This window comes from Thermobia domestica, chromosome 6 (assembly GCF_964235325.1).
Source record: "Thermobia domestica chromosome 6, izTheDome1.hap1.1, whole genome shotgun sequence".
Taxonomy (NCBI): Eukaryota; Metazoa; Arthropoda; class Insecta; order Zygentoma; family Lepismatidae; genus Thermobia; species Thermobia domestica.
In genome coordinates, this window is record NC_137459.1 from 59290509 (window position 1) to 59317665 (window position 27157).

The following is a 27157-nucleotide window of genomic DNA, read 5'->3' on the forward strand; positions in this document are numbered from 1 at the left end:
AGTCAGAGAGTTATCGTTTAATGACAAAAATAGAATCCTTTGCAGAGCAAAAATTTAGGAAGAAAAATTTTCTAACAATATAGCCTTGTAAAGCCTTACCTATTTGTACATGATTTTTCTCTTTTTCTTAAGTGTATTTAAGGAACTGTTGACCATTTGGCTTGTATTTGGTAGTTATGTGTTACACTGCAGTATATGAGATTTAACTGTTAATAATGAACGTAATGAAACTAATTATTGTAAACTTGGAGCACATTAAAATATTACAACATAGTTCTCGGTGTTTCGATAAACTTTTGAGGCTGTGGAAGACAGCAAGGAAAATTTATGCGCTGGAATTATTCGTAACATAGGGCCCCCTTCAAATGGTCGGCTCCAGGGTCCCAAAAGCCTTAATCCGCCCATGAATATATACCTAAAAGAACTTTAGCATCTCCCCTACAGGAGACGCCAAGTTCTTTTCAAAAAGTGCACTTCAGTGACCAAATGTGCCTAGACTAAAGATTGGGTTATAAGACAATCCCTTATTTGGTTTAAGATAACAATGTACCTCTGGAAAATTATTTTAAATTCTCAAATTTACTTATAGCAGTAATACGTAGTACATTGAAATATAGGGATATTTTGTTTTAAAAGAAGATAAGTCAAGTTGTTATCAATTAACATTTCAGAATATTTTGTTTTGATAATAATATCGAAATAAAACGAAGAGTAATATTCGACTGCCACCTACCGAACTGAATTAAAACCTAAATTTTCGGCGACGACAAATAATGCTTACACTATTCATTTCAGCGACCTCTAAGTTTTGGATTGCACACTAATCACTAATATCGATCGTTTTCGATTATTTTTGCACGTAATCCCTTCCAGCTTCCGCCTTTTGGATGAATTACTCCCACTGTATTATTTCCACATTGTAAGTTATATATCTACCAAGATTGGTTGAAATTGCTCTAGGTGTTCCAAACCTAAATATACATTTATACGCCTACATTCACACAGCCACCCACCCAGACCCACACATCCACTCGCACCCCCCCCCTCACACACACACACACACACACACATATATATATATATATATATATATATATATATATATATATATATATATATATATATATATACTGGCTTACCTGGCACGTAAAATATGGGGGGACATCAAAGAAAGTGATTTAAATGGTACTACCTAGCCCAACCTGTGTATTATCTTCGATTCCATTTCTTACCTTCCTGCTTACCTTCACGGAACCCATTAAGTATATCAAGAACTGTTATAATCGTTTCACTGCCTGAATATTATATTCCAAATAAATATAACTATTATTATTTATATCTTATTCTGCCGTTAGTATATAAATTAAATTAGAATAAAATATCGAATATTTTGTACTTCAAAATATTGGGGGATGCGTCCCCCTTGACCCCCACCAGAGACGACCGTATATATATATATATATATATATATATATATATATATATATATATATATATATATATATATATATATATCGGGTGTTGCAAAATAAGTGTTACAACTCTTGGGAGGTGACTGCTTTTACTGAGACAAGAAAAAAAATCTCTTGAGCTTTCGGCTATCGGACATAGTTTCGGATCTACAAGGTGCCGAAAGCGTAGGAAAATGACTTTCGGACGCCAATAGTTTGGAAACTATCCAACGTAAAGAGGGCGGGTAAAAAGTTCACTGAAGAAGTAATATCTGCTGTATTGAATTTTGCATGTTCCACAATCCTACCATGCACGCACAAGGGATTCCTCAAAGGAACGTAGGGAGTCCCGGATAATCTGCCAAATGAAAATTGGTTTAAACGAATATGAATTGATAGGGTTTTTATCAGGTAACAATAATTAGTTTGTGCAAAATGGCGGACAACTTCATGCCCGTAGTGTGTGGTTGCATAATCGCCAGGTACAAATGCTGGCCAACAGTGACGTTCTGAGAATTACTTGTACCGAATTTGTACTCAAATGCTCTAGAAAGACATCTGGAATGTCGGTAGAGCACAACAGATGAAGCAGGGTGATTCACATGTGTGGAAACACTGAACAAAAAATGCCAAGAAATGCACTCATACTCAGTAAACGGGAGTTTAAAGCGTCGGAAATGTAAGGATTAGCGTCAAGAACATGAAAGCCATTGCCAATTCACCAATAATATTCCCTCAAACCGATGCAATATGATCTGCATGGTTGCATATTAATAAGGATGCAACAACTGAAGCCAAGTTGAAATTGTGCAAGGGGACTCTAAGAAACTGGGTAAACTAAATGAATGTCAATAGTGTGATCGCATGATCGATATTGAAATGTTGCCAATGTGTGTGTTGATATCGACATGTAGCTACTGGATAAATGTCAACATGTCCCACTACTGCTGGGACACAGTCCCAGGTATGAAAAGTAGGAAAATAACTACTCGGGTCTTGAATCTGAGGCCGTGGGCTCCCAGTTGGATTGGAAACTGCGACCACGTGAGCGAGAGCGATCGCTCTAGCCCTGAGGCTTCGGGGGAGCCTCACTTTCTCTGTATTCATTTCTTTGAGGAGTGCCCACTTTGTTTGGCAAGCGCTCTTGTACAGCCTCCCGATATGCTTATGTGTTTCATTTTGTTAATCCTACTGCACAGTTTAAACAATGAGACCTTTAAGACGTTTCTTCCTATTTCTCATGTCGTTTTATTTTCCATCTGTATGGTGTTCCAGCAGTAGTGTTACATGTACCAAATTGGTTCATTTTCGTCTTTGTCTTGGCATTGCGCTGTGTGTAAGATACGGATTTTTGGATGTATTTTCTTATATTTCGAGTGCGTCATATGTCCCAGAACACGTGGGACATGATACAAGTTTGTTATTTTTACGCTCTATCAGAAATTGAACCATGGATTATGAGATTTCTTTTTATACGTGTCGACTGTGAGAGAATGTCCCAAACAAAGAGGGACATTGATACAGACGTGTTCTAGTTTCGTTCTACCAAGAAGTGCACCAGATGTAATAGCAGAATGTACAACGTTATTTTCCTAGTTTTCGCACGTGGGACGGTGTCCCAGCAGTAGTGGGACATGTTGACATATATCCATTAGCTACATGTTGATATCAACACACACATTGGCAACATTTCAATATCGATCATGCGATCACACTATTGACATTCATTTAGTTTATCCAGTTTCTCAGTGAGTCCCCTTGCACAATTTCAACTTGACCTCAGTTGTTGCATCCTTATTGGTATGCAATTGTGCAGATCATATTGCATCGGATTGATGGAATAGTATTGGTGAATTGACCATGGCTTTCATGTTCTTGACGCTAATCTTTACATTTCCGACACTTTGAAATCACCTTTACTCAGTATGAGTGCATTTCTTGGCATTTTTCGTTAAGTGTTTCCACACATGTGAATCACCCTGCTTCATCTGTTGTTTTCTACCAACACTCCAGATGTCTTTCTAGACCATTTGAGTACAAATTCGGTACACTTAATACTCAGAACATCACTGTTGGCCAGCATTTGTACCTGGCGATTATGCAACCACACACAATGGGCATGAAGTTGTCCGCCATTTTGTATTTGTTTCAGATATCGACTTAATACAAACGAATTATCGTTACCTGGTAGAAAGCCTATCAATTCATATCCATTTAAACCAATTTTCATTTGGCAGATTATCCGGGACTCCCTACGTTCCTTTGGGGAATCCCTTGCGCGTGCATGGTAGGATTGTGGAACATGCAAAATTCAATACAGCAGATATTACTTCTTCAGTGAACTTTTTACCCGCCCTCTTTACGTTGGATAGTTTCCGAACTATTGGCGTCCGAAAGTCATTTTCCTACGCTTTCGGCACCTTGTAGATCCGAAACTATGTCCGATAGCCGAAAGCTCAAGAGATTTTTTTTCTTGTCTCAGTAACAGCAGTCACCTCCCAAGAGTTGTAACACTTATTTTGCAACACCCGATATATAGTGTACTTCCGACAATTTTCGGACTCTTTCCCGCTCAGCCGCTTTGTTGCCGGCACAGATAAAAGTCTAAAAAGTTGACATATTCTATTCTCTGTTTTGCCAGAATTGTTGTTGAACATAACAAAAATAATAAGAAAGTAAATCTATATTCAATACCTTCTCGTAAAACAATTACAATCTAAAATACTATGTTGCAAAACCCAGCAATGGGGGGAGGCATCCTCCTAGCCTCTGAGTTGAATCGACGTTTCAAATTTGTCTTAGTCGGGTACAAAAAGTGCATCTGCATAGATTTTTAGCCCTTATACCTCCAGACAACTATAAGGCTAGAGTCACTCTAAGGGTTGGAAGAACCTCGCAATGTTAACGAAGATGATGCCCGGGCCCCAAACTTACTGATCTTATAGTCTTATTACCGTTCAATTAACGTTTAAGAAACACCCAATAAATGGATTTTAAAAATATCTTTTTCCTAGAGGCATGAATAATTTCAATTTACTGTGCATAAACCTTCATTTATTCTCGGATAATAACAATTTGTAACATATAATTTTAAATAAATATTTGAGGGGCCAAGCCAAGATTTGGGAAGGCCGGTGCCCCCCATGACCCCCCCTTAGCTACATCCCTGTTTTTAAATAACATTTCCTACTAATACGTTATATTTTTCCAAAGTAACTGTAACGATAACGCGCTACAAAATTTTAAGTAACGTACCTAGTTTGCGTTACATTTCGGATGAGTAACTACAATATATCGTATGTATATATATATTTTTGAAAACAAATGTTTCTTCCCTGTAAGTGAATTTCTCAGAATGAAACAATGGAGCACAGAACCCGACAGTCGCCGACACACAGAGAAACAGATAAGATAATAGTGCCACTTGCTGTTTTTGGAAGATGAGGACAGCCTTAGGGAAATCACGTGTACTGATTGCAAGCACATGGAAGATTTTGTCATAGATTTTGACAGCTCCAAATCAATACATTCAGTGAGTGAACTACGAGTGCAATAGTTCCGGTAGTCTAGTTTACTTTGATTGATATTGTTTTTATAAAGATGGAGAACTAAAATGTTTTACCGTTCGAACATTTGTTTTATGATGGTGGACACAATTTAAAATTAAAGTGTCTGAAGTGCTCCGGTGGGAAATATTTATCTACAACTAGCGTGCCATAATTAACAATATAAAGTAAGAGGTTAATATGAATAAACTGTGTTCTGAAGAGCAGGCCTACTTTATTACTAGAAAATAGTTTGTAATATTGGAGTTCTTTCAGATCAGTTTGCCTGTCGTAGAGTCCCGTGGATTATAGAGTTTGGAACAACTAGCATTAAAAACATGTATCGATATTAGTTACTGGAAAGTTTTGATTCACCCCCAATTCATGTGTTCTCATTTTAGTTGTAGTGTAATGCTTCTCTATGTTCTGTGTTTTTAATTGTACATAACATTGTTATTATTTATTATTAATAATAATAATAAGAAGAAGCCATTTTTCTAACTCATAGGGATAGGTACTCCACTCAACTCGACTCGAATTCAAGTCAAGTCAAAGGTAATTTTCTCGAGTCGAGTTCCAAGCCGATTCACTGTTTTTGACGTCGAGTTTCAAGTAGTCAAGTTTGGTAAGTGGCTCGCTCGCTCTAACTCGTTTTGAAACCATGGCCTGATTACACGGGAAAGCGAAAGCCAAGAGAAATATAAACAGTAATATGGAATACTTTTAGTGTTGCTCACAAGAGAGGACAATGCTCGCATCTCGCCTCGTCTCGATAACGAGACCACAAGAGATTTTTATAACGAGCTCAGTTCGGCTCGGCTCAACTGACCTGATGTCTCGAACCGACTTGCTTGGGATGAACCATAGGTTCGAACCGGCTTGGTTGGGATGAGCCATCTACTCGGTTCGGCTCAACTGAGCCGAGGGCTCTAGCCGGCTTGGTTGGGTGAGCTATTGGCTCGGTTCGTTTGTCGCTTCCACTCGATAGTGAATAAGTTTGTGAGCCGAACAGTTCGAGTCGCTGAGAAATCTAAACTCAAGCCGAGTACTTTCGAACATATTTTGCCAGCGCTCTATAACTTTTAACAAGGTTTGGCTTGAGCCCGAATGCTCAACCTAGACCATTAATCCAAATTCAGAAGCTCGTGAAAAATGTCCTTGATTCCTAGACTCCACGACTACCGAGGTTGACAATCAACTAGTTCACTAGTATGTAGATACAAACCGCCTTTCATGTTTATACACAGTGTTATTATAATAAATAATAATAATAATAATAAGTTATAGTAGTAGTATCATTGATAATAATAATCACATTGTCTATGTAGCATGGGAGCCCGCAGGAATTTTCCAAGAGGGGGAAGACAGTAGACTAGTCTAGGAAAGTGGTCCCAGGGCTACTGCCCAGGGCTATTGTTTGATTAATTGATTTATTACTTAACCACTTCCTTGTCTGTGGGTCTGCACCGGCCCTGGGGGGAGGAAGATTTATTACCTGGGCAATAGAGGGGATGAGGTTTCCTGGAAAGTGGAATGACCTCCTTTGCTGTTTGAAACAAGATCCAACACGATTCTTTAATCGAAATTTTAAAAATTATAATCAAATTAAAACATGTTTCAGATCATTAGAACGTCAGTGTAAGCCTTGAAACGCGATCCCTAGCTCCCACAAGCTTTTTCCCGTTAATTTAATTATGATCCTACTTAAATATTTAATTTGATCCATCAAAATAATGTTATTCTTTAATTTAATTTGTTTTCATTAAAATTATTTCTTGTTGCTTTGTTTAACAATTTTAAGTCCTAAGAAGAGCTACGCTAACTTAGAAATCTTTTCTGAAAATATTAACAGAACAGAACAGAACAAAATAGAAATAAGATATGTAGGAACGGGAAAGGAAGGAAATGAATATTTATTTTTTTATTTATTTATTTTTCATTCTTTCGCTGCGAAGCAAACTTCGCTTCCTTCTAGTTCGCCTCTGAAACGAGAGAGTCCACCGCTACAGCAACGATGACACATCCACGCGTTTTCCACCCTTGCCCAACTAAATGGTAGGATTCTAAGTTTTCCATTGCCTCCGCTACAAAAACATCCTTGCGATCTGATTGGTAAGACAAGTCCAGTATAACCACACCTCCCACTGCTTGAACCAAGCGAGATGATTACATGGCAATCACTTCCTTTAGTTGTGAGTGAACGAAAGATTTCATTTTTCTCCTCCCTTTCACCCTTAATGCTCACAGTTTCTTGTTTGCACAAGTACATTTGTCGCCTTCCCCCGCGATGATTGACTAGCTATATTGTTTTCCATCTTTTTCTTTAACACTGAGTGAATACACATTTCTTGTCGCGAATGGATGAATGCTTTTTTTCCCACTCTTTAGCGACTTCTCTGTCTGCCGGCAGGCCATTTCCCCCACCTCTCTTCTCAAACTGGCTGACGAAGAGCGTATATAGGTTACTTACCCCGCCTACCGCCGACTTGGGTTCTTGCACATGCCTTTGGATACCCAATTGGTACAGAATGCTCATTATTCTTTGTAGAATGGTTTATTGGTTTTGTGTATTCAGAGACAAAAAATGGTTGCTTTATCCTCTTCGACAAAAACACAACATTTATTGAGATATACGTCGAAACGAAGGCCATAAATTTCAATAGTATAAAGCTGACATCAGTTTTCATTCCTTCGTTCAAACGTATAGCTCATTAAAATTACGATACTTTGAAAATTGCTAGTTGACCCGCCTTAACGAATTTTCTAGTTCTTTGTAATTATCAGCTTGGATGTCTGGTGAAGCACCATATGTTATTAAACCTCCGTCAAACTGTCTTCCGTTGGAAGCTATGTGCTCCACAATTCCAGACATACTGAGGAACTACAAAGATTAGGCACACTGTAAAACCATCTAAAAATGGTTATTACTTTGAAGAAATTGATATTTAATGACCACCTACCTCCATAGGAAAGAAAGGAATGTATCCTATGATCATGCCATACATCCGACAAGATGTTTGCAAACGAAATATCCCTTTCCTTTGCTCTTTGTACAATAAAAGAATTGAATCCAAGTGGAATTACAAAGGAAAATTCATTTACCTTAATTCTCTTTTATCCCCCTATATCGTTAATAAATAAATATGCCATATATATATATATATATATATATATATATATATATATATATATAGATAGATAGAAAGATAGATAGATAGATAGATAGATAGACTACCAATTTCTAAACTATGTTCCGTTCTGCGACACGGTTAACTAGTGGCTATCACGGTCTAAAAACTTGTGTTTCTCTTCTGGTTTTTTGTGTGTTTATCAAAAGAAAATTTTAAATTCAAGTAAGTTTTATATTATTATTGTTGTTGTTGTTTTGATATATATTTGTATTGAGAGTGCAGGGAACGCCGAGAAAACCCACGCACATGGTTTTTGTTCATCACAAACTTATTTGCACAAGGATGAAAGCGGGAAATCCCAACACCGGGGAAAACTCTACCACCGGGCCATTATGTTTTTAAACTGGGGGAAACCACCCCTTAGCGAGCAGGGTCCCAACAAACGAGAGATATTTGTTTTTTGAAAAGATTAGTTGACGGTGATAGCGTCCTCTTAGCGTTAACCCTGAATTGTTTTACACTTAATCAAATTATTGTTTGAAAACTATGTCTTAATCTCGTATCGTTTCATGGGCAATTCAAACTTTTTATTGCTCTAACAGTGCGTGTTTGCTGCGTTTTGTGGACAACTTAACCAAGAAAGATTGAAAGATGAAACTATTATTATTATAACTAAGAATATGTTAAAATCTAAAATTTTATATGATACTTTTTTAACAATATTCAAATAGTTACGAAATGAAATTAGTCAGTCTTTTTTAGAAAATGCTTGGTGATGTGGTTTAAGAGCCGCCAATGAAGGATGAAAATGATTTAGTACTGTTTATAGTTTATAGTTTACTGCAGAAGCAAGTGTAGATTAGATTAGTTATCCATTTTACTTCCGGGAAGAAGTTAGTTAGTCTTTTTAGAAAATGCTTAGTGACGTCCCTTAAGAACACCCAATGTTGGAGTTCATAGTTTACTGCTGAAACCATGTGTGGAATTTGCTTGAATATTTATAAGTGAAAGCGAGATTAAGCACAATTAAGTACTGCCCAATATTCTTGATTGTAGATACTGTATTCTATAAATATAATGCAGATACTATGTAAATACAGTGTGCCTGAATGATTTGTCGAGAATCTGTAATCATATTAGGAAGCGTTTCCGGAAAATGAGCAGTTTACACATAAAGAACACTGAAACATATAGATACCCAATATATTTCTCAACATCATCTCTAGTAAATATACTTTTATTTACTGTAGTGTAAAATAATTAACATCAACAGAAAGTTAGACTTTTGTCTTGCTTGCATACCAAGAATAAATGCAAAGAAAAAATATAATAGAGATACATTCCGTAGTATTTAAAAAATCAATCAGTATGAAGTGTTCAAAAGTGTTTAAATGTGCTCCAATACTGAAAATGTTGATATAAAGATATTTCAGTTTATAACGGGTCAGTTTCCCGAAGATATGATTATTGCAAATATTGCGTTTGCGTTTGATATTTTATATGTAGATGTAGATCGAGTACGTGTAGATGAGCGAGACTTTCCCACAGTTAGACTTCAAAGAAAGAAAGAAACACATTCGTTTATTTTTTGATCATAGAAGTGTGCGGTAGGCTTCCAATTTGATTTGCGTTAGAATAGTAAACCATCGCAAATCTTGCGAAAGGTAATGTACGTTGAGCTGTTCCATAAATGTTGTGTCGCACGCTAAACTGTTGGTAAAACAATAGCCGTATCTCTAGATTAATTAGTCACATCGAATTAGATTAATACAATTTTGATATACATCTGTTAGTCAACCCGTAGTATGGTGTTAATAAACCCAATAAAATCTTGTTAGATGTGGTTTCAGAATATGAAAGAAAACGTAAGAAGAACATCCATGCATCGTTGTGAGAGAGGGAATTTACCCCTGTTTTAAAGAGTAATTCCTCCTAGACTTTTCCAGCAGTAAACGCTATTTGTTTATACCTGGTTTTTCCAAAGCGAACGGTCCCTTTCGCAATGAGAGAGGAGGATTTGCCCGTGTTTAAGGCTGATTCTCCCCTAGACTTTTCCATCACTGAACGCTATTTGTTTTATACTTGGTTTTCCCAAAGCAAACACTTCTTGTTTCGCATTGAGAGAGCGGGGCTTTACGCGTGTTTCTTGTTAGGTAGTACCCCTAGACTTTTGTTTCACCGAAAACCATTTACTCCATGTTTTTGGTAATAGGATTTCAAAGTGAACGTTTACAGTAATAGTGCTAGAGGAAGATATGCTCCGTAAATGATGTGGGCAGGATCGCCCACAACGAAATACTGATTGCGTTACTGAAAGACTGGGATTTATGTCCCCTTATTCAACCCAATTGTTTAATTTAATGTTAAGATTAGTCAGACTTGTATTGATCCCAAATTGTCGAACTGAGTATTAATATCACCAGATCATACACGCTGAAACAAAATTTGCTGGGGGTACACCCCAATACTTTATTTTTACTTCCTCGTGAGGCCTCAAAGAGACTAGAGGAAATCCCAATAGGTTCAATGCGGTTATACAGCTGCAATATGTGTTGGATGTAGGTTAGATTGAGTTTAATATCAAAAAGGACGTTTCTGCTATAACATTTATTTTAACAAAAACTCTATATGAATTTAACAACAAGAGAAATAATAAACGATGATAACAATAATTATGAAAAACCCCTAAATCAAATATCATCAGAAACGTTCGTCTTTCGATGCAATCCTATCCTTACATTTTAATGAACATCGGAGTATAATAATTAAGTCCCAACTTAATTTAGCAAGAATTAATTGTCCAAAAAGAGAATTTAATATCAATTTCTTAATTTCAATGAATACGCAAAACATTAGCCCATATCACCATAAATAATAAGGCATCCCCAATCAAACTAAGCATCCAAATCAACTACATCGAAAAGGAAAAAAAAGAAAAAAAATACAAAAATATAATAGAAGAAAGAATGATTAAAGATTACTCATTATCCTATGCTAATATGGACTATTACAATAATAACTTACGATACCATAATACTCCTGTTCTGGAAGACTACACCGAAAGGCACGGAATAGAACACTTTCCCTATTACATTTTAAAGCACAATTTTACAGTTCTATTCACTCGAAGTTCAGGCTTCCAAATGCACCTGACTCAAGGTTGAGTTATTTCACATCGGTTCTGCGAGTTCCCTAATTTGCCACTAGATGTCACTATGTCTTTGATGCGTATAGAAAGAGTCTATCACTGCCTACCTCTAGCGACTAAACTGGTAACTACTTAATCCACTTTCTTATATCAATCTAAATGCTCACAATCTTAAAGTCCTTTTTTTTCAATTCCGTTACAAAATTCCCCCACAAGGGTGTATAAATAATTTAACAAACAATAAGGTAATTGAAAAAAAAAATGATCTGTCTCTGTTGAAATCAGGCATGCCAAAATCGGAAGGATCAACTCACCATGTCCACTCACTTTCCAAAACAAAGATCTTACTTGAATATGGGCCCACTTAATTCCGGAATATTCAGAGTTCCATGGAGTTCTAATCCTTTCCATAACGAGAATGAAACTGTGACAGCCATCTCGAGGATCCAGAGTATTTACCAAATGCAACTGATGACGAAGAAAAGAAAGTCTCTACCATTTCTGACGATGTATTCTCAGGGACATGAACAGGCATGGACAAGTACACACATCCTGCAGGATTGAACAAACAAACACAGTATACAAACATAATAAAAATGTCTCTAGCATTCAACATGTCTATCTACATATTTACAATATTTAAGGTTATTACATGTGTTTCCGGCAAGCTTTACTTTCATGAATAAAATTCAATTACTTATGAATAGAAATTTTAAATGCAATTTTACAATTTACATTTAAATTCTTTCAATTTTACAGATTATGAAGCTCTAGGAGGATAGTACCTTTTTATATGCATTACATTCCTTTTTATAACAATGTCAGGGTTCTCAATAGATTTTAACAAAACAGTGTTTTTGGTCGGATAGCAAAGTATCTGGAATGGGCCATCATAATTCTGACTTAGTTTCGGCATAATTTTCTGCTCGATCGAAGCCTTTAACATACGCTTCACTAAGACAGAATCACCCACAGCAAATGTCACCGGAATATGGCGTTTCTTATAGGCGGATTCTTTCCGACGCCAAGCCTTTTCAATATTTTGGGCTATCCTCTGACTCATCTCTTCCTTATCTTGTGCATTATCCAATACACCAAGATCTATGATCCATCTAACATCAAGAGGATTCCACATTATTCTCCCAAGATATAATTCACCAGGAGTTTTACGAGTTTCTGAATTCTCTGACGAGTTCAAAGTATATTGCACTTTGTAAATGTGATCAGCCCATTTAGTTTGGTTTTGATTTACGTACGCCTTCAATATCAACTTTATATTTTTATTTTGCCTTTCCGTGAAGTTACAAGAAGGCGAATAGGGAGCTGTACAAATGTCTTGTATGCCCAAACTAAACAAATATTGGCGGAACTGATCAGATCTAAAGTAACTCGCATTATCGTGCAATAATCGAGCTGGATATCCGTACATATAAAATATCTTATCCAACTTGACACATATAATCTTAGAAGTTATCTTTCTAAGTGGTTCAATAATAACGAACCTTGAAAAGGCATCCGTGACAACTAGCAGATATTTATATCCATGACTAGGTAACCAAGGACCCATTACGTCAATATGCAAGCAAGCATTGGGTTTAGTTTCTTTTTTCGAAAAATACGTACCATAAAGAGGAATATTTCGATCTTTTATCCGCTGGCAGATATCACAGCGTTGAATAAATTGAGCAATATCTTGATACAAATTGTCCCAAGTAAAGCGGCTTGCAATTTTAGCGATGGTCTTGGCCCGACCACCATGACCACCCCCAACGATTTGTTCATGGAAGAATTTAATGATACTCTCTTTCATACTGTCAGGAATTACAGCCCGAAGTCCCCCATATACCTTGCCATTCGTCCTTTTTAACAAAATATTATTTTGGATAAGATATGGTTCTACTGTATGTTTATTTTCTATAGATTGGATTATACCTTTCAGCTTTGGATCCATCCTTTGCAGTTCTCCTAAAGGTTTATTAAAAAGAGGCAATTTCCAAAAATTTATAAAAGATAAATGAACATTTTGATCGTTAACAGTATTAATCTCAACAATATCATCGCCCGGAGGCTCGAAATCAACAAAACTATACATACGACTGATATAATCAGCCAAAAAGTTCTTTTTACTCCTAAGATGTATTATATTGAAATTATATTTACTTATCTTTTCTATCATAGAGCCGTATTCTCTTTGTCTTTTATGATTTTTCAAAATCCATGTTAAGCTGGCATTATCACAAAATACTGTAAATTTATTATGATGCAAATACATATCAAACTTATCTAAACAGTAAATTAAAGATTTCATCTCAAGTTCAAAAATATTCTTCGACCAATCAGTTGTTGGAATTAACTTACTAGCAAACATCACTGGTCTTAATAACCCTTGATCATCATACTGGCTAAGAATTCCGCTATAACATCGACAAGATGAATCGACATGTACTATAAATGGACTTGAAAAATCCGGGACTTTCAAAATGACATGATTTATTATAGCTTCCTTGATTTGATCTAAGATTTCATCTTCCTCTTTACCCCACTTAAATGTATTTTTGGGACTCTTAAGTTCGTATAAAGGCCCTAACAATTCTCCATAATCTTTCAAGAATCTCAAATAATATGAAAGAAAACCTAACAGTTTCGCTAATGCTCTACGATTTTTAGGCCTGGGAAGTTGTTTAATAACCTTCACTCTTTCTTGGTCGATATACATATTTCCTTCAGAAAATTCATAACCAAGAAATTTTATTTTACGTTTACACAAACGAGTTTTATGAGGGGAAATGGTTACACCATTCTCTCGAAGTCTTTGCAAAACTTTTTCCAGAATCTCGTTATGTTTTTCAATACTATCAGCATGAACTATTATATCATCGACAAATATGTCTAAATATTCGCCTTCCAGGTCCCTAAACATTTTATGCATTAAGCTAGACAATACAAAGCCTGATGTAACGAGACCCATGGGTACCTTGCGAAACTGAAGTAATCTAGTTGGGGTGGCAAAGGCTGTTATTGCTCGAGAGCTAGGATGAAGTTCGATTTGATAATAGCTAAACTTTACGTCAAAACAGCTAAAATAACGATGTCTCCCAATGTTAGCTATGATAGATTCTGCGTGGGGACTCGGAAATCCTGTCATTAACACACGCTTGTTGATTTCTGAGAAGTTGACTACTAACCTCGGCGATTTATCTTTATTTGAAATCATAAAGCAGGGTGAAATAAACGGTGAGCTTTTAATCTCTTCAACAACCCCTTTTTCTATTAAAGAATCGATAAATTTATCCATATCTTTCAATTTATGTTTGGGAACAGGATAAGGCTGTGTAATACACGGTGTAGTATCAGTTAATATTATCTTATGTTGATAATCCTTTATCATACCTAAATCATCGGTGATGACATCTTTAAATTCATTAAACAATTTTTCAACATAAGGTATTAAATTTGGAGAAATGATATCAACAGAGAAATCAACATCACCTTTTCCATTTTCTTCCAACTCATTGGGAGAATTCTGGAATTCTGATCTGGTGGGATTGTCAACACTGACCCCAGCTGGAACTTCTTCCACAAACTGGACCTCTCTGGAAAAATCCCTCGACTCCATCTGCCCAGATGAACGCCGTGGTATATGAACGTTTGTCTCAACATTGGTTCGGCTGGAACTCCCCCTTCTCCACCTAGATCTGGCCCGCTGACGCTGACCGGAAACCATCTCTCTGCTCACACCCGATGTTATTTGGCCTTGGGACAATCGATTAGGACCACCACCATTGCTCTCCACACCTGAAGTTGAACGATCTATCTGCAAAATTGACTGTGAATAGTTACTAGTTAAAGGGGGTTTAAATGATTGATCAGGTAAATCAATGTCACTACGCATCACTGGAAATCGACGATCACTCATTGGGACTGATCCCTCAGGATGTTCTGACCTCTGTGTTATAGGCGACTGAGTATTAATACCACTACCGAACTCCGCCACTGACGGTTGACACCACAAACCATTACTACTCATCTCCACTGAAGACTCATGACCACTACGTACCGCAGACGGACGCTGACCTCGATGAATAGTTGACTGTCGTCTAAAATTCCTGGATGGTACTACTTTTGTCTGGTGAGAGACATCTAGATTACGCTCCGCCTCTGAAACTCCAAGATCTCTTGACATCATGGATGGATGGTGACTACTCTGATGAACAGACGGGCATCTATTTCCCACATCACACGATGTTGTTGATGGACGGGATGAATTGATAACAAAAGTCCCTTGACGAAAACGCCCCGCTGATTCACAACGATTACCAATATTTCCAGCTGACCTCTGAAAACCTCTTCCTCTACACGCTGCCGCTGAGGAGCTACGCTGCATAGATATAGAACGCGATCCAGGTCTAATACCATTACTCTCATTTCCACTATACTCCAATCGTTGATCGTTTTCAACTTGACAACCTCGTCCAGTAGAAGATGAACAACCTACCTGGTCCGGGCATTGCATATCTGCACCAGGAAAGCAATGTATAGAGTTCGGAAGTGAAGCGGTCGTATTACATACTCTAGGACGACATCCGGTATTACCATTCTGTCTATTAACCCCACTATTACTTACACTAGAATGTTTTAATTTTGTAGGATAATCAACAAATACATCCGAATGATGAGAATCATGTTGATTAAATTCAGTCAATTTAACTTCTTTGTTGAGTTTCTCAAAAAATAAAGTTTTATTTCGAATGTCAATATGAGCAAAATTTTCGTTTAAAAACGAAATTCCCAATAATAATTTCAAACTAGGGTGATCAATAATTCCAAACCAAGCACTAAAACAAGAATTGTTCACGAAAAATCTTAGTTCAACCATTTCTTCGATGTTTACAGACTCATTGTCCAAAACAGTTACTGAATACTTTACAGGTTTAACTTTAGGTCGACATTTCATACTTATTTCCTCAAAAACTGTTCGTTCACATAAATTCAGAGTTGAGCCTGTATCAATAACAGCCGGATAAGGCGTTCGACAGATGGAAACCATCATTTGTAAAAGATGATATCGTTTCTCATTTTCATTGTTCAAATACATAGAGTCTCCCCGAATGTTACTACCTTTATACGGACATCGATTCCAAGCATGATTACTACTACCACATACATTGCAGACCAATCCTGCCCCAAAATTTCTAACGCGATTTTGTTTCGTAAGGTTACGTACTACTGTATTCGAAATATATTGATTTTTTACTGTTTTCTGATAATCCAAGGCATATCGCCTATTCATCTCATAACTTTCCGCAAATTCTAAAAATTCATGAACAGTATTAGGCAAACCAGTTAACAATAATAAATCCCGAATCTCAGGTTTGATTAAGTTTGAGACCGTATGACAGAATTCTACATCTGACATTTCTATATTCAATAGTTGCAACACTGATATTTTCTCACGAAGAAAATTTTGAAGGGATTCATGCTCTTTCATAACTCTAAACATCTTACTATTGTAAAATTCCGTACGAACTAAAGGTGAGATAATTTTTTCCAAAATACATTCAGAAATATACTTCCAATCAGTCGTTATATTAAGTAAACGCTGCATCTCTTCAAACATTTGATTCTTACATTTACTTAAACTAGCTACTAAAACTGCTTCGGAAGGTGCAACCTTCATTTCGATCATTTCGTTTACCTTCAACAAGAACTGACATAAAAGAATACCACTATTTTCATTCACAAGAGGTAGTTCGCTAATTTGCATCTCAATAGATTTATAAATGCTTTCTGAGAATATTTTTGTGAAATTACATGTGATAGGTGGTTTATTCAACCCACGATAAGGACGTACTTGTGGCACCGCACAGCCAGCGAAGTCCAACAAATCAGAAACATCCCGATTCTGGGGGCCCCCCTGGCTCCTGCGGTGGACACATCGTCAATTTGCACCAGAGAACCAACGGGAACCTCGTTACCCCCTGGTGGATTACACACAGGAGACCAACCTGTGAACTCTCTTCCAAAACGAGCAGCAAAATTCATGATTCTGATTTTTTTTAAATATAATTTCTAATTGATAGGCCGAAAATGGTCATAAGCTACCCGTACAACACACTAAATTTATTAATTCTATAACACAGTAGAACCATTTACATATACTACGTATATCGGAACAAATATTCCTTACAACAGATTTCCTCAAAGCCAAATATTCGTATTATTTCCAATGCTGAAACGATTTTTGTTTGTTCTTTTTTTCTCAGCAAGTAAGGGAATGAAACATACACGTACTCTTTTCTTTCAACCGACCACATACAAATAAATATAATGGGACATCGAACCAAGTACCACAAATCAGGACTCGAACCGTAATGCACTAACCACTCCTACCTTCTGGGATCGAACCAGCGCTATCTTGATCCGAACCAATATTCAAATATTTTACCGGGACACAAACCAACACAAATAATACCGGGACACGATCCAACACAGCAATAACCGGCATTTGGAAGCCTGAACCTTGAAACAAAATTTGCTGGGGGTACACCCCAATACTTTATTTTTACTTCCTCGTGAGGCCTCAAAAAGACTAGAGGAAATCCCAATAGGTTCAATGCGGTTATACAGCTGCAATATGTGTTGGATGTAGGTTAGATTGAGTTTAATATCAAAAAGGACGTTTCTGCTATAACATTTATTTTAACAAAAACTCTATATGAATTTAACAACAAGAGAAATAATAAACGATGATAACAATAATTATGAAAAACCCCTAAATCAAATATCATCAGAAACGTTCGTCTTTCGATGCAATCCTATCCTTACATTTTAATGAACATTGGAGTATAATAATTAAGTCCCAACTTAATTTAGCAAGAATTAATTGTCCAAAAAGAGAATTTAATATCAATTTCTTAATTTCAATGAATACGCAAAACATTAGCCCATATCACCATAAATAATAAGGCATCCCCAATCAAACTAAGCATCCAAATCAACTACATCGAAAAGGAAAAAAAAAGAAAAAAAATACAAAAATATAATAGAAGAAAGAATGATTAAAGATTACTCATTATCCTATGCTAATATGGACTATTACAATAATAACTTACGATACCATAATACTCCTGTTCTGGAAGACTACACCGAAAGGCACGGAATAGAACACTTTCCCTATTACATTTTAAAGCACAATTTTACAGTTCTATTCACTCGAAGTTCAGGCTTCCAAATGCACCTGACTCAAGGTTGAGTTATTTCACATCGGTTCTGCGAGTTCCCTAATTTGCCACTAGATGTCACTATGTCTTTGATGCGTATAGAAAGAGTCTATCACTGCCTACCTCTAGCGACTAAACTGGTAACTACTTAATCCACTTTCTTATATCAATCTAAATGCTCACAATCTTAAAGTCCTTTTTTTTCAATTCCGTTACAACGCATATGTATGGGAGTATTGAAAATGTGTGAATCTTAAGGGTGAGAGAGAACTTAGAACAGAAAACACATGTTTTTCTTCCGTTAGTAGTAACTAGTGCGTGCATTAAGATTGAAATAGTGAATATGTGCTAGGTCTTTGTTACACAATTGAAAGAAGTAATACAAATATACTATACTTACCTTACAATATATATAGAAATATAAGGAACACTGTCCCACACGCGTGCACACTGCCAAATATTAATCGCTAAACTAACATTTAATTTAGAATTCTGCCGCTAGATGTCACTGGTAGTAGTGGTGGCGCAATACATGATAGGACATAATATAACGTGCATTTAGCGTGTGGGTACAACATTTCCTTTCACGCCACCGTACGCAGGAGATCAAAGACGAGATTTTACGAATAGTACTAAATAAAATATATAGGATTTTCAAGATATTCATTGAATCCTATTGTATTACAGACAGCGAAGCCTTGCTGAGCCAAAACTGTTGGAAACAAAAATAAGGAGAAGCATTTATTTTGAATTTGACCAGCCTTACTACGACGGAGATTCGATATTTCTTCTTTTTTGTGGTTTTGTTAAAGATCAAGATGGCGGCGTAGTGAAAGTTTGATATCATCGTCTCCAGTAAAATCATATAATTTATATTCATATATTCGCATATAATGTAGCGTGAATACAATTAGTCAGTGTTTTAATCAAGAAGAAACACACAGAACATATAATCTTTGTAATTATAATCAGTTTAATAGAATTACTGTGCAAAATGGCTAACAAGACTCGTTATAACAGCAGAAACAATGGACTGAAGTCACCGGCTGCAGCTTCAAGTAGGTCAGAAATTATGAAGGATATATGTGATGAAGTGAAACGTACTGTGCAGACACCTGAAGTCATGAAGCTAATCGTCGATTCAATAATTGAATCTGTAATGCGTGTTGTGATAGAACGTTTGGAAGAAACGCTAAATTTCAATAGTGAAGTGATTGAGGACTTACGGAAAGAGTTGGTACAAAGAGACAAGAAAATAAGTGATCTGCAGGAAAATATAGATGAGTTAGAACAATATCAGCGTAGAAACAGCTTAAGGATCTTCGGTGTACCTGAGAAGATAAATGAAAACACAGACAACCTTGCACTGGAAATCTTTGAAAAAAGACTGGGCGTAAATTTAAGTACAAGGGACATTTGCCGTTCTCATAGAGTAGGACAGAAGAAGCCTGCTAGTACACGGCCAATTATTGTTAAATTTGTTAGTTATCGCTCACGGGCTGAAGTGTTTAATCAGAAACGGAAGCTAAAGAACTCTGGAATTGTAATAAGAGAATATTTATGTAGTTAACGATTGCAGCTACTGCAAAAGGCACTTAAGAAGTTTGACCCCAAGAATGTGTATACAAGGGACGGAAAAATTGTTGTCATCATTAATGACAAAAAGAACTACTTTACGAACGCTTCTCAATTACAGGAGCTGTAAAGTGTGCACTCTACAGTGCGAGAATGATGACCTTGTGTGTAGTGCAAAAGTGTGTAACTTGCAGGTAGTGCAAAAGTGTATTTATGTTACAGTTATCTGTTCTGTTCTATGTTAGAAATATATTTTATACTTTAAAGGACAACTATGGTAAGTCGAAATCAATTTTGCTTTTTTGTTATCTGTGTACCGTGAGTTGACAAATTTATAATATATTAGTGGATATAGAAGTTGAACTTGTACAAGGGTACTTGTACCAATGTTGTAAGTTAGTTACTCATCAGGTTACGAATCTCAACTGGACACGATGAAGTTAACAACAACACAATGAAAATGCTAAATTTTAAGCACTGTTTTATTAAGTGTGCGTTAAGTGATAAATACAAAAACGTCTATGTTAGAACTCATTTATAAGGCAATTTTTTCCCATACTGTTATTTCTTCTTTACTGTAAGTTTAGTCATCTATGTTCTACGGTATTTTACTTTATGTTTATCGGTAGAAAAGGCAGTCATCATGTCATGTGTGTCAGTGTAGCCTTTCAGTTTCGTCAGGGCTCAATTACTGCTTTAATGGTGTTTTTTACATACATTTTAACTATAATCTTTGTATTTGAATATGGGTAGTACAAACATTAACAATGTGGGGTTTCAGATCCTTACTCAATCTGCTGCTTCGTCAAATTTTAAGATTATGCATGCAAATGTCCGTTCTCTTTTTCCTAAAATTGATGAAGTACGGCTACTCGCTGTCTCCACAAAATGTTCCATTTTGATTATATCGGAAACATGGTTGGACGATTCTATAAGTACAAGGCAAATTGAGATTCCAGAATATTCAGTCATTCGCAGTGACAAAGGGAGGGGTGGAGGCATGCTGATTTACTACTTAAAACATATTAAAGTGAAAGCTGTTGACTTTCAATCTAACGATGTTTATCAAGTTATAGAAATGTTAAATCTTGTTGTTAATGTGAACCACTTGTCAATTGGTATTACTGCTGTATATAGATCTCCCAGCATACCATATAGGGAATTGTCAGTGATCGAAGATGCCGTATTGGAACTATATCCACAAGTCGATCAAATATTCGTTGTTGGTGATTTCAATTGCGATCAACTCTGTCCAGATAAACAAGAAACTATTTACTTGAAATCTATTATTAACATATTAGGTTTCACACAGTTAATAAATGAACCCACGAGAGTCACTGAAACTACCGAATCTTTGCTAGATTTAATTATTACTGACAACCCGGAACAGGTACACTCGTTTGGAGTTAGTCCACCCATTGGAACATCAGAGCACAGCGTAATTCACGTCACTCTCAAGCTTCATACAATATCCAAAACTCCCAGTAGAGTAATTCAGTGTCGTACTTACGCTTCATTTAATACCGAATCGTTTTATCATGATGCACAAATTTCCAACTGGGATGATATTATTCAAATGGAAACAATAGATAATAAAGTTGAATTTTTACAAAACTCTATACTCGACATTTTTGATAACCATGCACCGCTCAAAACGAAAAGGCTATCTAAGAACACTCTTCCCTTTATTTCAAGTAATACAAAACTTTTAATGAAGTTGTGTGACCGTGCTCACAGAAAATATAAAAGAACGAAGAATCAGTTGCATTGGGAGGATTACAGACGTTTGCGTAACTTCACAACTACTGTTGTGCGACAAGAAAAGACTGCGTATTTTTCTGATCGTATGAAATCTACTAATGATGTACGTAACATATGGAAAACTTTGCGAGATCTTGGTGTAGGTAAAAGCGATTCATGCTTGATTCTTCCAGATGATGTAAATGACATTGAAGCTATAAATTCACATTTCACAAGTGTCTATAAAATGTCTGAGACAAGCACTGAAGTACTTGATCAACAAACGCATCGGCTTTCATCGCGTAAACTAAATACCAATATTGAAACGTTTAAGTTTCACACTGTAAACGAAACAGAAGTTAAAACTGCAATACACAGTATTAAGTCCAACACATGTGCATTTGATGGAATAACAGGAAAAATGCTTCGACTGTCTGTTCCGTTTATTTTAACTCCACTTACTCACATAGTAAATTACTCATTAACACAAGGTTGTTTTCCAGAACTGTGGAAGCGAGCGAATGTGGTTCCACTGCCCAAGAAGACAGTTGTGCAGTCCCCTGATGAGCTTCGTCCCATCAGTATACTTCCAATTATCTCCAAAGTACTAGAAAAGGTAGCATTTCAGCAATTAACAACTTTTATCAATAAAAATGAAATATTGCCTGTTACTCAATCCGGATTCCGTAAAGAACATAGCACAACCACAGCCGTTTTAGAAATTACAGATTCAATTTTGAATTCAATAGAAAATTCAATGGTAACAGTTTTGGTCTTGTTGGATCTTTCGAAGGCTTTTGATCTAGTAAATCATGAACTCCTATTGGCCAAAATGAAATATTACAACTTCTCGGAATCAGTTATTAAATGGTTTCACAGCTTTCTCTCTTGTAGACAGCAACAAGTAATACTAAGAGGAGAAAAGACTCAGGTATCTACCCCACCCCTGATAAAGGCAGGAGTTCCGCAAGGTTCAATATTAGGTCCCCTATTATTTTCACTCTTTTCAGCAGATCTTTCTACAGTCATAAAACATTCATCAGTTCACTTCTATGCGGATGATACACAGATCTTCATCAGTAGTACGCCTGAAAATATTATGGACACAATAGAGTTACTTAATACGGATCTTTCAGCTGTTCGCAACTGGTGCCTTAAAAATGGTCTTTTACTTAATCCATTAAAATGTGTTTTCACTGTATTGGGAACATCACATCAGTTAAGCAAAATCAACCCTGATGACCTAAAAGTAACTGTAGTGAATTCCAGTATTCCATTTTCTCCCTTTGTAAAAGATCTAGGCTTAATAATAGACCAAGGGCTTAGCTGGAATAAACACATTTCTGAACAGTGTATTAAAGCTAAGCGCATCTTACGACAGCTTTATAAATTGAAAGGTTATTTATCGCAAGAAACAAGACTATATCTTGTTAACACTCTGATTTTGCCTCTGTTCGATTACTGCGATTCAATATATGGTAGCTCTCTCTCCACTCAAAATACTAGAGCAATTTAGAAAATACAGAATTACTCTATACGCTTCTCTCTCAATTACAGGGAGTCTCAGCATATTCTGCCGGTACTTAATGAATACAATATCCTAACCATGTCCCGAAGGCGATATCTCCGATACTGTTGTTTACTATACAAAATAAATTCACATAAAGCACCACCTTACTTGCATCATAAATTAACATTTAGATCAGAAATTCACCGTTACAATACCCGAGGAAGTAATAAGCTGAATATGCCCCGGCATTCTTTAAAAATAACAGAGAAGGGATTTTCAATGTCGGCAGTAAGAATCTGGAACTCCCTACCAAAATCAATCACTGACAAACCGTATAATTTATTTAAATCATCACTCCAAACATTATTATTTAGAGATCAGAGACAAAGCATTGGCACACATGACAGGTTTACTACAGTTTGAAATTGGACTGAAATTAGTATGAAATGGGACTAGCAGTATGAGTATAGTTCTTTTTTTCATTTACATTTACTCAGTGTTTTATTTATCATTAGTATTATTGAATGTATCATGTTATGTTGTTATTTGTATCTTGTATCTTATTTGTGTCTTAATTTTTTCTTTCTTTTCTTTGTAATGATGACAAGGGTAGGTGGCAGAGCAGCCTCCGGCTGAACCTCGCCCGCTGAAATAAAGAGAAATTCAATTCAATTCAGTTTAAAACGTGTTTATTTAAATTTCTTATACGTACTGATTTTCAAAAGAAGGAAATTATACATATTCTAATTGTTCTTGAGCTGTTTTAACCATTATTAACGGACAGAAAGGGTCTTTGTGAATATTTTAAAAGGATAGTTTACAGATAAATATAAAGTTAATATTTACTTATTCCTCTTCATAAATTAAGCAGATTGCTTGCTATTTACAGATCATTATTTAACTATAGCTTGAAAATAAGTGATTCATTTTTTCTTTCGCACATTATAATTTAACTAAAGCTTGAAAATAGTTGATTAGTGTTTCTCTTTTATATTAAAGTGATAATTTAAAGTGAACTTCATAACTCAAAATAGTTTTTTTGTTTTATTTCCTTCAGATGAAATTCTTCTTCCCAGCTGAAGAAGTCAACATGATCGACGAGATAAGCTTACAAGAATTGGTGCGCGGTTTCAACGACTGCCCATGGGTCTTCAGTACCTGGAAAGCCATAATAGAACTACAGCGCCTGGAACATCGGCGGTTGGAGAGATGTGATGCACTCCTACACGCCCTTTGTACCTTTGAAGGTAATGATACACTGAATCTCCAGCACTGTGTATCCGCTGCTGACGTGTTAGACTTGTTTGTGTATGGGTTTTTCCGTACATATGAAAGTTATGATCAGGCTCAGCAGAAACTGGTGTATTTATTATATTGTGGGGAAGGTCAGGTGGATTGGATAAAAGATAGAGAGTTATCGGACTTTTTTTATTTCGGCACGCGGTTTGTTTCGGAACCATGCTTAATCCTATCTCAAAATAATACCATAGTCATGCCCCCTCAAGAAAATCATACCTTGAGTCAAAATAATAATTTACAGCAATTAACCAATGAAGATTTAGCTTTCTTAGATGAAGTATATGGGAATGGCAATCAAAATTCCGATAAAATACCAGTTGAAGAAATGAGGAGTTTGGTTCAAAATGAGGACAACGCTGTGGTTATACCCACGCAACAAGTCCAGGGAGAAAAACCTTGTATACAATCCATATCAACACTGTGTACAGGATAATCATGACTATGGGGACCCTTTTGTCTCTCCACAGCCTGACCCGTCATATGCTAGTGTTCCAGCAATGGTTGTAAATGGCAACATGAGAGATACGTACACATGTACTTTTTGCGAACATACACACGAACGTGATTATACAGCTAACAAAATTAAATATAATGCATGCAATAGAGAGTTTGCTGAGGGTGTGTTTTGAGAATCATGTGAAGCGTAATAAAGCGGCTTGATCTGTATGTGATAATGTAAAGCTTTGCATCGATTGCAGTGTCATCTTTGATAAGAGGGAGCGAAAATCTGATCAGATGTGTGGAGAACATTTCTGTTCAACATGCCGTGCATATGTTGATACAAACCACACATGTTTTGTTCAGAGACAGCGACCTGTTCATACGAAAAGGTTTATGTAGAGACGAAAAGGTTATGATGTAGAGACGATGTTGAAGGCAACGGATGAGCGCGGTGAAAGGGAACACAAAGTTGTACTGATATGTTGTCACCATGTTTGTCACGCCTGTATAAGGAAAGATATCAATGACTCTTTGAAAACGTGCGCTGATAATATTCGAAATCGCTAGTTTCCTTTTAAGACAATGACGGCATTTATTAACCACGTGTTAGTAGAGCGTCCTGTCTTTCAGAAGATAGTAGCGATCGCCCATAATGGTAGTCACTACGATGGTCTCCTCTCCCATAGAGCTCTAATAGAAAACCAGCATATTGTTCCTAGTGTTCATATCCGGGGTCAGAAAACTTTTAATATCAGCATAGGTAATCGTATTTTCTTCCGTGATTCTTTCTTTTCCTTGGCGTTAAACTATCCAAATTACCGAAAACGTTAGGCCTTAGTCAAGATTTAAAGAAGGGAGATTTCCCATATTTGTTTAATACTGAAGAGAATCAAAATTATGTCGGTCCCTACCCTCCGCTTGAGTACTATGACCCGCAAAGCACGGAAGAAAGAAAACAATTGGAAGCCTGGCACCAAGAACTTGCGGTAAGTGGCAACGAGTTTAACCTGCAGAAGTATATGCTGGCTTATTGTGAAAATGATATTAGAATTCCAACAGAAGCGGTCATCAAATTTAACGAAATCATCGAAAAGAAAACGGAGGGTTTGCAATGTTTCATCACTTCATCCACCATTGCAAGTCTTGCGATGCGGACATATTGTATCTTGCACTTACAGGAGAATACCATTCCTGTTATTCCCGCGTAGGGTTTTCATCATAAGGCCAAGTAAATCCGAAAGCTATGCAATGGCTTATGTATATGGAAGAACAATTGGGGATAGAAAACCAGCATGCTTGGAGAGGTGATGAAAAGTATATTGTTAAGTACAACGTCGATGGATGACACGAAGGACTCAACGCTGCATTCGATTTTTACGGGTCCTATTTCCATGCCAGTAGGCTTTGTTTCCCTTTTAAAAATGACGTCGTTCTGCACGATGCTCAAGACTCGTACAATACGATGGAGAAAAGATATGAGCAAACCATGCGGCGCCGTAGGTACCTGAAACGTATAGGTATAAACCTATACGAGATATGGGAATGTTCTTGGGACAATAAGGTAAAGACGGATAAAGAAGTACAAAGGTTTGTTCTAGAACGTTGTACTAATCTGTCTGATTTTCTTAATCCTAAGAACTGTTACAACGGAGGTCGCATGAGTTCTTTCGTTCCTACGTCAATTGTGAGAGTGATGAGCGAATCGAATATGCCGATGTAACAAGTCTATACCCATGGGTGATGGCACGTAAATCTATGCCGGTTAATTCACGTAAGATTCATACAGGGCCGGACTTTCCAGATATAAGAAGTCTTCACGGTGTAGTAAAATGAATTATCTTGTCTCCAAAAGACCTCTATTTTCGAATCTTACCATACGTTGCGGCAGGTCGATTACTCTTCGATCTTTGCCGCACATGCATGGAAGAAGAAAACACTAACGATTGTACCCATAGTGATGGTGAGTATGCTCTCACAGGAACATTTTGTACTCCAGAGTTACACCTTGCTCTTCAAAAAGGTTATAAAATAATCGATATACATTACATATGGGAATTTGAACTCTTAGATGCTGAACAGGGGAATTCAGGTGGGCTG

General features: G+C 36.5%; 1 protein-coding gene across 1 annotated transcript; it reads left to right on the forward strand.

Moving 5' to 3' along the window:
* Window positions 1-20815: 20815 nt before the first annotated feature.
* LOC145687189 (uncharacterized) lies at window positions 20816-25052 on the forward strand. The gene is made up of 2 exons (XM_081760654.1): window positions 20816-23059; window positions 24378-25052. Exons 1-2 carry the CDS (start codon window positions 20816-20818, stop codon window positions 25050-25052), a joined length of 2919 nt encoding a protein of 972 aa, XP_081616780.1.
* Window positions 25053-27157: the final 2105 nt, after the last annotated feature.